The sequence below is a fragment of the Siniperca chuatsi genome, linkage group LG20, assembly GCF_020085105.1.
Source record: "Siniperca chuatsi isolate FFG_IHB_CAS linkage group LG20, ASM2008510v1, whole genome shotgun sequence".
NCBI lineage: Eukaryota > Metazoa > Chordata > Actinopteri > Centrarchiformes > Sinipercidae > Siniperca > Siniperca chuatsi.
In genome coordinates, this window is record NC_058061.1 from 177,233 (window position 1) to 190,000 (window position 12,768).

Sequence of the window (12,768 nt, forward strand, 5' to 3'; positions counted from 1 at the left end):
TCAGCTGAGGGATCGTGAAGGTTTTGAGCCTCCAGGTCGTCCCATGTTTTTGTCCTGTATGCCTGAGAAGATCAGGATAGGTCCTCCGGGATTGAATGTCCAGTGTGGTTTTTTGACGTGTTTACAGTCTACGGTTTATTTGTGTTGGTCAGAATTTGGAGGTGGTGTTGGATCTGGTTGTGGACGAACTCGCATGTCTTGTATTTCAGAGTGAAGTGTAACGAGCAGGTCATGTTTAAGGCTGATGGATTGTAAAACACTGACATCTGTGTTTGTGGTGGAGTCCGTTTCTTCCTTTTGACCCGGGGGTGGGTTGCTCCGTAGGTAGTAGCGATCGATAAAGTTTTCCGGGTGTGTGTCGCGAGTTTCTGTGGTTGTGGTTGTTGCAGGTTCGTCGTGTGCTGTTTGTGTTACTGTTTGTTGTGGTTTTCGTAGCAGATGGATCTCGCAGCAGTAAGTTGCCGTGTTGAATCTCGCCTCCGTGTGCAACTCTCGCGATCATTAGTGGTGCGCACGTCTGTGAACAATATAAATGAATTGTTCCAAATGTTCCTAACTTCCATATCAACAGTTCAGTTTGACAGGAAGTTCAGAAAAGTCACATGATCAAATTCTTCAAGCCAACTTCAGCCAATCACTTTGTTACAGACATAAAAACAAACTAAGCAGGATTTAATGAACAATTTCTCATCCAATTAATATTAAATGTGATACTGATATCTTTACCTTTGTTGAAAAACCACCTGATGAACCAGCCGCACCGATGACATCACCACCAATAGGAAGAGCAGGTGAGGTCACGTGGTCAGAGATACAGGACAAATTAAAGCAGCAGCTGCAGAGGCGCCTTCGGCCTGCGGTGAGTCCCAGCATTCAGACTGCCACCTCTTCATTTCTTCTCTCACTCACCTGCGCTGTCAAACGAGCCTGAACGTTTCGGGACGGTTTGATCAGAGTCCCGTGGGATCCAGATTTGGAATACCGCAGAACCTCCGCCAGCCAAACCATCAGACATCTGAACGAGTCAAGACTGCAGAAGAGTGTGATCTTCCTCAGCAGTGACAGGTGAACCGTAAACACAGCACGGCTCCAGGTTTCCTGCATAAAGCCGCAGGTAGGTTGACTGTGACGCCGGGAGGGAAACATTTATCTGATGTATGGTTTTCAGCTGCTTTCGTGATTTCACAGTTTCGGTGCAGTTTTAAAGTTAATCTTAAAGGAAAGGAAGGAAAAGTTAAAGTACTGAATATTAAAAAGTGCTAAATTGACCAAAGTGTTAAATCTGCTGCTGCAGGCTGGGATTTTACTTTAAAAAGGTTTCTGTCTCAAGCATCAGCCCTGCAGGGAGCACTTTTAATCATTCATTCATCAACAGAAAATCACATTTTTCAGTCATTCTCAAATGAGAGGACTTTCTGTTGATAGTAAACTGAATAAAAGACCTGGGGCTGGTAAAGTATAACACACAGTTTTCACTCATTTCTCACATTTTTTTGGAAAAATTATTAATGAATGAATCGGGAAAATAATCTGCCAGGGATCAATTAGGAAAATAATTGTTGTAGTTGAATCCCTATATTTAGCAACAACTTGAATCAACTTAAAGTGATTCATTATTTTTAATTGCTTAATCCATCCATCCATTTCCTGCTGCTTGTCTGGGTCCAGGTCCCATTCATTTAATTCATTACGTCATTAAGAATCATTCTTCAAATACTGAAACATGTCATATAATGAGAAATAATCGTCCCTGCTGCTCTTCCATCATACTTTGATCAGGAAACAGATATTAAACTATATTTATGTGATAATAAGAAGGAACCCTGGACAAAACCACTACACTAAGAGTCAGGTTGTTCCTTCAGTGTTGCAGTTGGAGGCCGGGGGGGTCCGACTGGAGAGTGATGGGGGAGTCTCGGCTCATCGTGGAGGAGCTGCTGGCTCTTTGTCTTCAGAGAATCACTTTGGAGGAAAACAGTGTCAACACTGATCTGGGTGAGACTGATCCATTAAAACACATCATAACAACACTGACCCAGGAACAGTTTACACGCCATCTGTGTGAAGGAACCTGAGACAATTTAGATCAAGTGTTTTTAATTCATTTCAGTCCAGAATAATTAAACAGGAATTTGTTGTAGGGCCGACTCTGAACCTGAAAATGTTTCCTTCAGACGTTCTGCACAAACTCGGTTTTAACAGAACAGTTCAGTGTGAGCGGTTATTTCAGTTATTTGAGGTTCAGTGTTCAGAACAAAAGTGATCAGAACTAAACAGGAACAACTTTGTTAGAAAATATTTGGTTCTTTGATTAAAAAGTCCAAAACTGAAGGAGAGAAGTCAACTACGACTCCCAAGGTGCATTTCACTAACAGCCAGTCACAGAGCTTTGCAGTCTGTCCATGATGAGCTGTTGTTGTCGTAGTAGCAGTAAAAGTAGTATCAACAGTAGTAGTAGTAGTATTTGTACTTCACTAACAAACAGCCAATCACAGAGCTTCACATTCTGTATGACGGTTCCATCATCCAGGAGAGTCCGGAGTCTCTGACTTAATGTTTTTAATTCAATGGTTTTATTTAATTTAAGTCTGGATCAAATTAAAATGGAATTCAACAGAAAGCCGGTGTAGGGCAGACTCTGAGCCCTGAGATGTGTCCTTTTTTAGTGGATTGGTCACAGTAGAGATACAGACAGGAAGTGATGAGGTAAGAGAAGAGATGATGTGATGTTAACCTCTGGACGCCCGTCCTAAGATTTTTTACTCGCCAAACATTTTGCACTGTCTCAGGTTGATGATGTAGATGCTGATTTTGTTTTGTTTTTTCTGCGTCTCCTTCAGAGTTTGTTGAAGTGGTGAAAAACTTTGAGACGGTCAGGAAGCGATGGCTGCATGCCGAGCTGGAGCTGAAGAAGTACAAAGAGCTGCTGGTGAAGTCTGACGTGGCCAAAGCTGCTCTGGAAGTCAAACTGAAACACGCTCGAAACCAGCTGGACGTGGAGATGAAGAAACGCTACAAGACTGAAGGAGACTATCAGTACCTGGTGAGTCCCAACAGAAACACAAGAAGAAGAAGTTAGATTCAATTTAACCTGAATTCAGAACTACAACTGCTGCCTGCATTGAGGACTGATTCATACAGTACATCCAGGGGAGGAGGGGAGGAGGCGGGAATAATAACTTCCTGTTTTGTCCTTTAGGAAAGAAATTAGAAACCAAAAGGGAGAAATTAACTTTTTAGATATTTTGCATTTAGATAGTTTGCATAAAGCAGTTATGTCAGTGTCACAGGGAGAGCGGACGGTCGCACTGGGCCAATCAGCATCCTGCTACACAGCAGAAGAGCCACAGACTGAACAACAACCGCATTAGCTTCATGCTAAAGTTTCCTTCTTCTATAACTTACAAACGTGAACACATGTCTTGTCCTGCAGCTTGTTGAATGAGGCACCAAACAAACGTTCACCGGGGAAAAGTGCACCGCTAACGTCGGTTTACAGGCTAGATAGCGAATAAGCTGCTCAGCTGCAGCACGTTAAACAGCATGTAAGCGTACCTGCTAATGTCACTTGGGTCCGGTTAGATGCTGCTGTGGTTCTTAGTCTTCAACACCACTAACAACACGCTGTCTGCCCACGACATGTGGCTACAGACCAAGTTACTTTACTTTGTCTCGCTTCCTTATGATGTAACACCGGCGCTCTCTCGTTCTCTACGGTGTAACACCGGTACTCTGGCAGCCTGCCAGTTTCTGTCAATCAAACAGAGACAGGGACACGCCCCTCCAGTCGGCTGAGACGAAAAGGAGCATTTCTGATATTTCCCCAAACACCTTTTTTCTTGCTTTTAATAATGATAAAAAAAAATAACAATAATACATTAAAAAAAACATTTTTGGACTCAGAAAGGGACGACTAAATATGATTTCAGTTGACTTTAATATTCTAGGTCAACGAATAAGAAATCTGTCATTTTTTAGCCATTTTAGAAGCATGGCTCTAAGGGATGGCAATCAACTCTGTCTGGTCTCTCCTGTCTAACTTAATCACTTCAGTAAATCTCATCTTTATGATAGTTTCACTGCAGACAAAGAAAAATCTGAAGCTGCGTCACAAACTCAGTGCTCCACTGTCTCTGCTGAATGTTTAACCCGGTCAATATTACAGTTTTACTCTTAAAGTCACAGAAACTTAGTTGTCACTTGTCAGTCTCTCTCGTTCGTTAAATGTCCTGATCACGTTCCTGCTCTCCAGAGGATGAACCCTTTGTTTTAATGACTCCATGATCTTTCCCCTAGCGCCAGGACAAACATACATGTTTAGCTCCACTGCTGTTCAGACTCATCCGGATGTTGTTTGTAATGAACTCTGCCGCCTGTAGGGGGCGCTGACAGCACTTTATCACTATTCTTGTCTCTAATGATTCCCAGCAGAGGCAGATGCAGCTCATGTGTGACATCCTGGTCCATGACAGTAAGTCCAGTGCTTGTCTGAACGACGAACAGAAATCTCTTCTGGCCGCATTTGAACACAAAGGAGCAAATGTGACCCTGTACAGGAGCAGCAAACGGTAAGAGACGAGTTGAACATGTAGTTCAATAATGGGTTAAAACAAGTTACATGAAGCCACTTGGACCACTGGGGAACCGATAGTGTAGGAGCCATTTCCTTAGAGAGAGATCAGAGATTTACCTGTATACAGTGGCCATGTTGCTCCTGGCTCATCCTCAGCTAAGGTCCCCTCTTCATAGAGTGTTTTGTTATTTGTCACTTTCCAAAAGTGCACCGATCCGTTTGATCAGGCCCAATCTAAATGAGGCTGATTCAACCATGCTACTCCATCTTCAGCCAATGATCTGTCTGCCTCCTATCTGGCTGTGTAGCAGATCTTCTTCCTTTGTGTTCCTTTAACTCTTGGTGAGTTCCCTCAACAGTGACTGGTCTGGAAAACCTCTTCCTCTGACCTCCACAGGTAGATGCCAACTTTCCGTCTGTTGTCAGTGCATTCCTCCACCAGTGCCTGGTATTTTGAGAGCTTTCACTTGAAGACCTTCTCCGTCTTCACTTCCCATGGGACCGTCAGCTAAAGCATGATTTTCTTTGTGCTTTTAGACCAAATGTAGTCGGGCCTGAGAGATATCATGGTAATCTCAAAGGTGAAGATAAGACATCCTCTGAGGTCTCCCCTCAGCTCCCAGTCTGTTGCTGGTCCCAGTAAACCACTATCATGGGTGCCAGCTGCTCTCTCTTCTGACAAAGTGGATGAATGTCGGTCCTTTTTGTTTCAGCATGTTCTTCTTGGCTGAGATGTTATTTCTGTCAAGTCCTTGTTGTGCCTCCATCTCTACCTTCACTCTGTGCTTTCTTACATGATGATGAGATGTGCTGCAGAGTGGCTGGTTGTCCACACAGTGTGCAGCTTAGGTCTTATTGTAGTCTCCACAGGACAGGGTTTGTTGGACTTCGGAGAAAGTCATAGATGTTATGGAGGATGAACTTTATCCTGATGGCCTCCACTATCTGGATGTCATAAGAGAGAAGGTCTTTCTCTCTCTCTGAATCCTTCCCAGCATGTTCACCTGACTTGTTTTCTCATTCTGACCAATGTTTGCCTCCCCTAATCTGCCATCTATCTGGTTTCTGATATACAGTAGGTAGAAACTTTCCATCAGGTGTCAGGTGTTGCTGGATTGAAGGAACAAACCATTTTTCAAACCGTCATGCCAAGAAAACGGTGGTTTTAAATTCAGGCTTAAAGCCGCTACAGATAGACTAGAGGAGTTTTCACACTCACAGAGTTTTAAGGACTTTTTTTCCCAAGAGTTCGTTATGTTTGAAATGGGAAAACTGTCTCGGTCCACCACAAAACAGTGGACCTCAGGTATGAGTCCACTTTCCATACTGAAGACACAAACCTTAATAAAGGCTCTAGTATTTCAAGAGAGAACATCTGAAAATGCATCATTAAGTCTGGAAGGATTTAAGACGGTGTAGTCCCTCATTCGTCCAGGAGTGTTCTATCGTAGAAAGGGTTTCAGTCGTAGTCATCTGGACACTGTTTTCACTGGAAGGATTTATTTCAGAAGTTTCAGAGGTTCTTGAAGGTTTCAGTGATTAATCTTGGAGGTTTCTGAAAATCTGGACAGTTCCAGGGTTTTGTCTGGGTCGTTATAGAGTAGCTTGGAGAGATTTCAGTACTTTGAAGAATGGCAAAGGTTTGTGAAAAGGTTCCAGGTATATTCAGAAGTTCCCTGGGATTTTCAGAGGTTGTTCCAGTTTTCAGACCTTTTATAAAAGCTCTGTGCAGTTTTCAGATGTTCCTCAGGTTGACCCAGTAGAGGTTCTTTACAGGGTTCCAGGGTTCTTGAGGAGTTTCGATGGTAATGAGATTGGAGGAGATTGATTGATTCTCAGTGGGCTCAGCAGTAGTAGCATAGATATATATATATATATATATATATATATATATATATATATATATATATATATATATATATATATATATATATCACACACAACATGTTATTGAATCTTTGGAGGTGCGTTGTAAAAGTAAAACTTTTTGTCTTTGTTCCTTCAGGTTGTCTGTGATTGACGAGTCATCTTTCCTGTCTCACTCTGATATCAGCTACGATCGGACAGATGATGATGTGGTACACAACCTCAACAGATGTTTGTTCTTCGTACTGTAACACAAATTGCAGGATATACTATATTAAAGTACCAGTCTGCTAGTTTTTATCAGGTTTTACATTGATTTCTGTTTTTCCAGCCATCCGTTGATTTCACTTCATTCTTATCAATTCACTTCCGTTATATACCATCTTTGTAACAACAAGGTCAATCAAAAGGCTTTACATTAGACATAAAATATCATTAAGACAAAGTCTTTCATAGGCTTTTTTCTTGTCAGTTGAGGACATTGCCTGAAAGGAAAGAAATCAATGAAAAACTTGATAATATGTCAAGTTTCTGTTGTGGTAAGTTGTGACAAACATTAAAAACCATGCTCTCCATTAGAAAGCAGCATGGTGTGATGTGATAGTACTTTGTGTTTTTCATATTGTTTCAGGACCTGGACACAACTGTCATTAAACCCCTGAGATCTCGAGCCAGAGAGAAAAGGGTAAATGTGACAAAGAGGGTGAAAGCAAACCACTTGTCCCATTTACATGTTTATCAGCATGCTTGTGGTTTGTTTGTTTGTTTGAAGTTCTGACTTTGTGACGTTCTGTTGGTTCTCTGCAGCGCTCGTCGATGGGGCCGGCTGTCGGCGCTCCGGCTGGGAAGCGAGGGAGAGGCGGGAACATGTCGGCAGAGCTGCTGGAGAGAAAAACTGTGGACAAGGTAAATAGATCCATAAAATGACATCAGCATACACTTTATGGTAATATTTGGTCATTTTATGGCGATGTGGGACCCACATAGAAAACAGAAAAAATATTAATGAACAGATGACAAATGAACATCACAGAGAACCTGTCATGGTCCTCTTACGTCTCCACCGTGGTAAAGAAATTGCAGAAATGGCTGTATTTCTTAAGGAAACTTAAGAAGGCAAAATTCCTGTGCCAAGTTCTTATTAACTTTTACAGAGGAGCAACAGAAAGCATCCTGACTGGAAACATTACAAACTGGCAATGGATGTGCACAGCACAGACCGGAGAGCTCTGCAGCAAGTGATTCAAACCGCTCAGAAGATCATTGGTACCAACCCACCGAGCATCAGTGATCTCGGTGAGGTGTCTGCGCAGAGCCCAAAGGATACTAAAGGACAGAACTAACCCCCACCCCCACCCCATAACATAAAGTAGCATAAAGGGAACTACAAAACAAAATCTCATTATGCAACTCTGTGTTGATGATCATTCTATCTCTCAATAGATTTCTATTCTATTTCTGATTTCTATTGTAAAAACTCAAAGCAGTGGAAGGCTAAAGTTGAGTTTGTGTGTGACTCAGGAGGTCGAGACAATAGTGAAGGCGTCTGTGATGACTCCTGATACCGGAGGTCAGATCCACATGGTGGTGGGAATCACACAGGAGACCCCTGAAAACCCGGCCCGGACCCTCACCCAGGAGTGTGCTGTTTCAGTCGTAGGAGGAGGTGAGTTTAAAACGGTTTAATTATTTATGTTCACTTCGATAACTGTTGAAATGAAACTGCTCTTATTAGTGCATAGTATTTATGGATGTTTGTTAATCATCAATGAGAGCAGAGGCCTGTTGACTCTGGCCAGCTGCAGTCTGTCTGCTCGTCTCTGTAGCGTCTTCAGTTTGATTTTCAGCTGCTGAACGCTCTGACTCTTTATTTTCCTGTGCACATATTAGCTATCATGTTATAGCTAGTTAAAGCCCAAATATGCATGACAAGGTTGAATGCTTATAGTGCAGTGTGTTGTATATATGTAATTTTTTTTTTTATTCTGCACCAGCCCACCATTTATTTACTCATCCAACAGAACGTTCGCTGCCAAAACTGGCAACACTGCAGTGAGTTAGAGTAGCTCTCCTGTTTGTAGTATTATAGGAATTATGTGTATTGGCTACATTATCGTATAATTATTTGCTGCCATGCGAGCCGGTGATTAAAGCTTGTTGAGCTGCACAATAAGTGACACTGAATTAGAACATCAAACCTTTTTGACGCAGGAGAGTTTGAACACTATGACTTTAAACACACACTCTCTTTCAAACTCAATTCTGTGATATTCTTTTTGTGGAAAAAAAAAACAAAAAAACAAAACAAAACATTAAGATCACTTCTGTTCCTCAGACCAAACCTCAGTGTGGTTTCCCTGTGATGAAACGTTGGCGGAGCCTGACACTGAAGCAAAGACGGAGGAGAGTGCTGCAGTCAGAGCATCTTATACCTGCAGAGCTGAGAAAACCCTGAAACATGTTTTTCTTTCTAAAACAGTACGAACCCACATAACTACACTGTTTATATAGAAACGTTTCATTATCAGGTAGTCTCGTTGAGATTGAGATCTCTTTTTCAAGAGAGGCCTGACGATGACAACAAAAAACATTCATAATAACAGTCATATTCATCAGATCATAAAGCTTTAATACCTCCAAGGGGAATGATTGAACCACGATTGAGGGCAGTTTGCAGTTAGGTCTATTTAAAAGGTGCAGAGTACCTGAAACTAGTTGTGCCAAGATTAGAGTGTACATGTGGAATATCTGAGGTCATGTAGTTATTGGATTGTGTAGTTACGAGATTTACATGAGGAGAGATGTTTGTTTTAACAGTAGAGCTCTATAGATAAATGTCATGAGAATTATTTCTTCTTGTCAGTAAAGAAGTCCATCCAACTCTGTGATACAGAGAGCAGCGATGAGCATGAAATGTGTAATTCATGATAAAGTGTGATACAGTATGATAATGAGGGTTTTGTTGAACTAATGATGGAGCAGCGTGACAGAACAGAATATCTCAGTAATCCAGTGCAGGCAGTAAAGTTGACTGAACAATAGTTACGGTTTAGAAAACACAGACAGCCTTTAATTCTAAACAGAAAGTCTAGTTTTATTTTTCTTAGTCAAATGTTGATGTTGAATCTTGAATGACAGTTTGCCATCGGGCCAGATTCCTCAGTATTTGTATGACCCAGAAAGAGTGATCTGGGTACCATTAGTTTTAATGGCAGGACAGTCAGAGACAGTGGTGGATGTACTTGTCTTCTCTGCATTTAAACAAGTCTAAGATTAAGAAGTAATAACTGTAAAACATCAAAGGCAGACTGAAGATGAGTTAGAGCCTGTGGAATATAAAACTATATCATCTGCCTAAAAATGGACATTGAAGTACTGATTAGGAGGAATGATTATTACATAAGTTATTTATGTATAATGTGGCACCCCATTACAGATGGTAAGTGGGCTTGACTCACATTAGGATCACAGACTGAGCTTTAACATCTGGTCTGTCAGTGTAATTTACTGCCTCCCTCCAGGTGATCCGGCCGGAGACATGCTCGCCGTGTGGCAAGAGGATCCGCTTCGGGAAGATGGCGGTGAAGTGCAGAAACTGCCGTGTGGCCGCTCATCCAGAGTGCAAACAGAAACTCATTGCCGGATGCTCTGCCACTGCCACGGCAGGAGGTTCAGCTCAACAGGTGCAGAGTTTTTGAGGGCTTTCAGACCAGATACTCCAGAACCAAACTCAGTCCAGTCATATTTATGTTTCTACTACATGGTGAAAAGTGATCTGTAAAGATAAGTCAATAAAGTCCCATTTAGATGGGATGAACATTACAGGGGGAGGTGGGGGGATGAAATCTTCACTATGCTCGTCTGTAATTTATCTCGTCTTTGAGGACGACATTTTAACCCTGGTGAAATGACAGCATATGGTCTGTGATAGACATGGACATTCAGCAGGACAAAGACAACAGCCAAAGACTAAAGCCTCCCTAGGGGGGCGCCTGAGAGCTGAAGGGGAGGCAAAGATACTGCAGGAGGTGGATTTGAGTCAGAAATCGCACTCCTTCTCAGAATCATAATTCAATGAAATCTGAACACAGACATATTGATTCACTCAGTGTGACTTACACTTCCAGAGGAGATCATTATCTCTGATGTCTGTCCAGAATAAACCTCCAGAAATCCACTTTCTTCTCTGGTGTCTAAGAATCCTCCTGTTTTTAAGTTTCCTTCAGTCTCACAGTAATCCAGAGACAGCTGTCTGTCCGTCCATGGGTCCACTGCAGACAGGAGCTGCTGACAGCTGCTTTAATGGGACAGTTTGACAAAATATAAAGAATTATAGGCTAAAAAAACGTGGCTGTAAATTGGCGTGAAAAATGACCCACATATGGATTAATCACTGACCAGAGCGGGTGACGTTAAAATCAGAGCGGGTGACGTTAAAATCCACCCCCCTCCCCTAGAGACTCCCATTTAGACTGATAACAGATTGAAGGTAACTAACTGAACTACAGACCTGAGTCACATGTTGTTGTTGTTTTTAATTAAATTAAAGATCTTTTCCTCATCAGAACTCGTTGGAGGGTTTTGCTCCAGCGATCCCTCCCAGAGTGCCTCTACTGATCGTGGAGTGTGTGGCTGAGATAGAGCGGAGGGGGCTGGAGGAGGTGAGCTCGTCCTCAGTCTTTCGGCTGTTTTCATACCTGCATCGTTCAGTCCGGTTGAATCAGACTCTGGTTGGTTTTACCTTTTGGTACGATTTTGTTAGAGCAGATCTGAACACAGCAATCATACTCAGACCAAAACAACCTCAATAAGACTGGAAGTGGTCTGGAAACAAGCTTCTTAAGCCAGGTGAGCTTTGCATTCTGGGATGTGGATGAATGAAATTAACAGCTGCTAGCAGCTAATGTTAGCTGGAGGATGAATAGAGTTGCAAAGTGGGAGGACTTATTTCAGTCGCCCTGGCTCCAGAAGTAAAAGTCCATTAGCTCTTCTACAGTTTGGATCAACATAAAATTCGCCTGGTTTCAACAACTGCGTTAGAAAATATTTGGTTCTTTGATTTAAAATGTCAAAGGTACAAGATGTATGTGGACATAAAAACTGGAGGAGAGAAGTCAACTATGACTCCCAGGGTGTATTTCGGCAAGAAACATCCAATCACAGAGCTTAAAGGAGCTGTAAGCAACATTCACTGCCACTAAATGTCGCACTAGAGCACCAGCATCTCAGACCACAACAAATGGTCACTATGGTCCACCAGACTCTATTGCGAAAAACAGATTATCATGAAACAAACTTCATTCAAACTGGACAGAAACAAAATAAAACTCACCAAAACCGTCTCTCTTAGTCTTTCAACTGTTCCAACAATCACCAACTCTGGTTTGGTCGAAATAAATCCTTAATTCACCTAAATATTCTGGCTCAACGCCTCAGTCGACATCCACAAAACGGGCTGCAATGGCTGCTGGGAACAAATGCGCCCGTCAAAGTACATCCACTAAAAGTGCTTGTTTTTGCCACTGACTCAGATTGTTATTCTAAGTGTCTGACATATAAAATAATTATAAAAAATGATCCCTACAGAGAGAGACCTTTTTGTTTAACAGGAAACCGTTTTATCGCTCTCGCGACAGAAACAAAATAAAACTCACCAAAACGGTCCAGTGTGTAAACATTTAGGAGGAGCCTGAACACCTGAACACAAGAATCGTGTTTTCATTACCTTAGAATCCGCCCTTTATATCTACAGAGGAAGCGGGTCCCCTTCCACGCAGGCCGCCATGTTTCTACAGTAGCCCAGAACGGACAAACCAAACACCGGCTCTAGACAGGGCCTTTCACATTTTTAACAAGTTTCGTGGCCACCGTAGTTTCTCCTGCACGCCTGGAAGGGGAGGGTGAGGCGAGCGGGATTCAAATGATTGCAAACTGCAATTTCACCACTAGAGGCCACAAAATTCTCCACGCTGGACCTTTTAATTCACTGCGTTAGATGAGGAAAAAAACAGCTCTCATCAACAGTTTCACAGGGAGGGACTCACGTGCACTAACATGCACGCTGCCGGACCGGCTGTATGAACACAGCACAGAGAAGCTGCGAAAACAACGCAGCCAGAGGGAGTGTGATGTCATCCTCTGCTCAGGACGCCATCACTCTGCTATATCTTTATATAGCAAACAGTTGTTTGCTGCTATATTAATGTTCAGAATCTCATTTACAGAAGCTTAAAAATTCTGTCACGTGTGCCACAAAAAGTGTGTGGAAGTTAAAGATGATGAGAAAACTGATTTTTATCCGCAGCTTAAATCAGTTCACTTTAAATTTT

At 42.2% G+C, this 12,768-nt stretch overlaps 1 protein-coding gene across 4 annotated transcripts in view; it reads left to right on the forward strand.

Moving 5' to 3' along the window:
- Positions 1-848: 848 nt before the first annotated feature.
- si:ch1073-416j23.1 (rac GTPase-activating protein 1) overlaps positions 849-12,768 on the forward strand; it is a 20,119-nt gene continuing 8,199 nt past the window's right edge. The window contains exons 1-11 of one of the 4 annotated variants that reach the window (XR_006375898.1): positions 849-1,114; positions 1,866-1,995; positions 2,841-3,043; positions 4,429-4,568; positions 6,579-6,651; positions 7,071-7,124; positions 7,247-7,345; positions 7,961-8,105; positions 8,775-8,917; positions 9,961-10,122; positions 11,005-11,100. Coding sequence is in view for 3 of the 4 variants with exons in the window: in XM_044177972.1 (XP_044033907.1) it covers positions 1,905-1,995; positions 2,841-3,043; positions 4,429-4,568; positions 6,579-6,651; positions 7,071-7,124; positions 7,247-7,345; positions 7,961-8,105; positions 8,775-8,917; positions 9,961-10,122; positions 11,005-11,100 (1,206 nt within the window). In the remaining variant the exon portion in view is untranslated. Of the gene's footprint in view, positions 1,115-1,852; positions 1,996-2,840; positions 3,044-4,428; positions 4,569-6,578; positions 6,652-7,070; positions 7,125-7,246; positions 7,346-7,960; positions 8,106-8,774; positions 8,918-9,960; positions 10,123-11,004; positions 11,101-12,768 lie in introns of all 4 variants that reach the window. The other 3 variants (XM_044177972.1, XM_044177973.1, XM_044177971.1) reach the window with 3 other exon arrangements.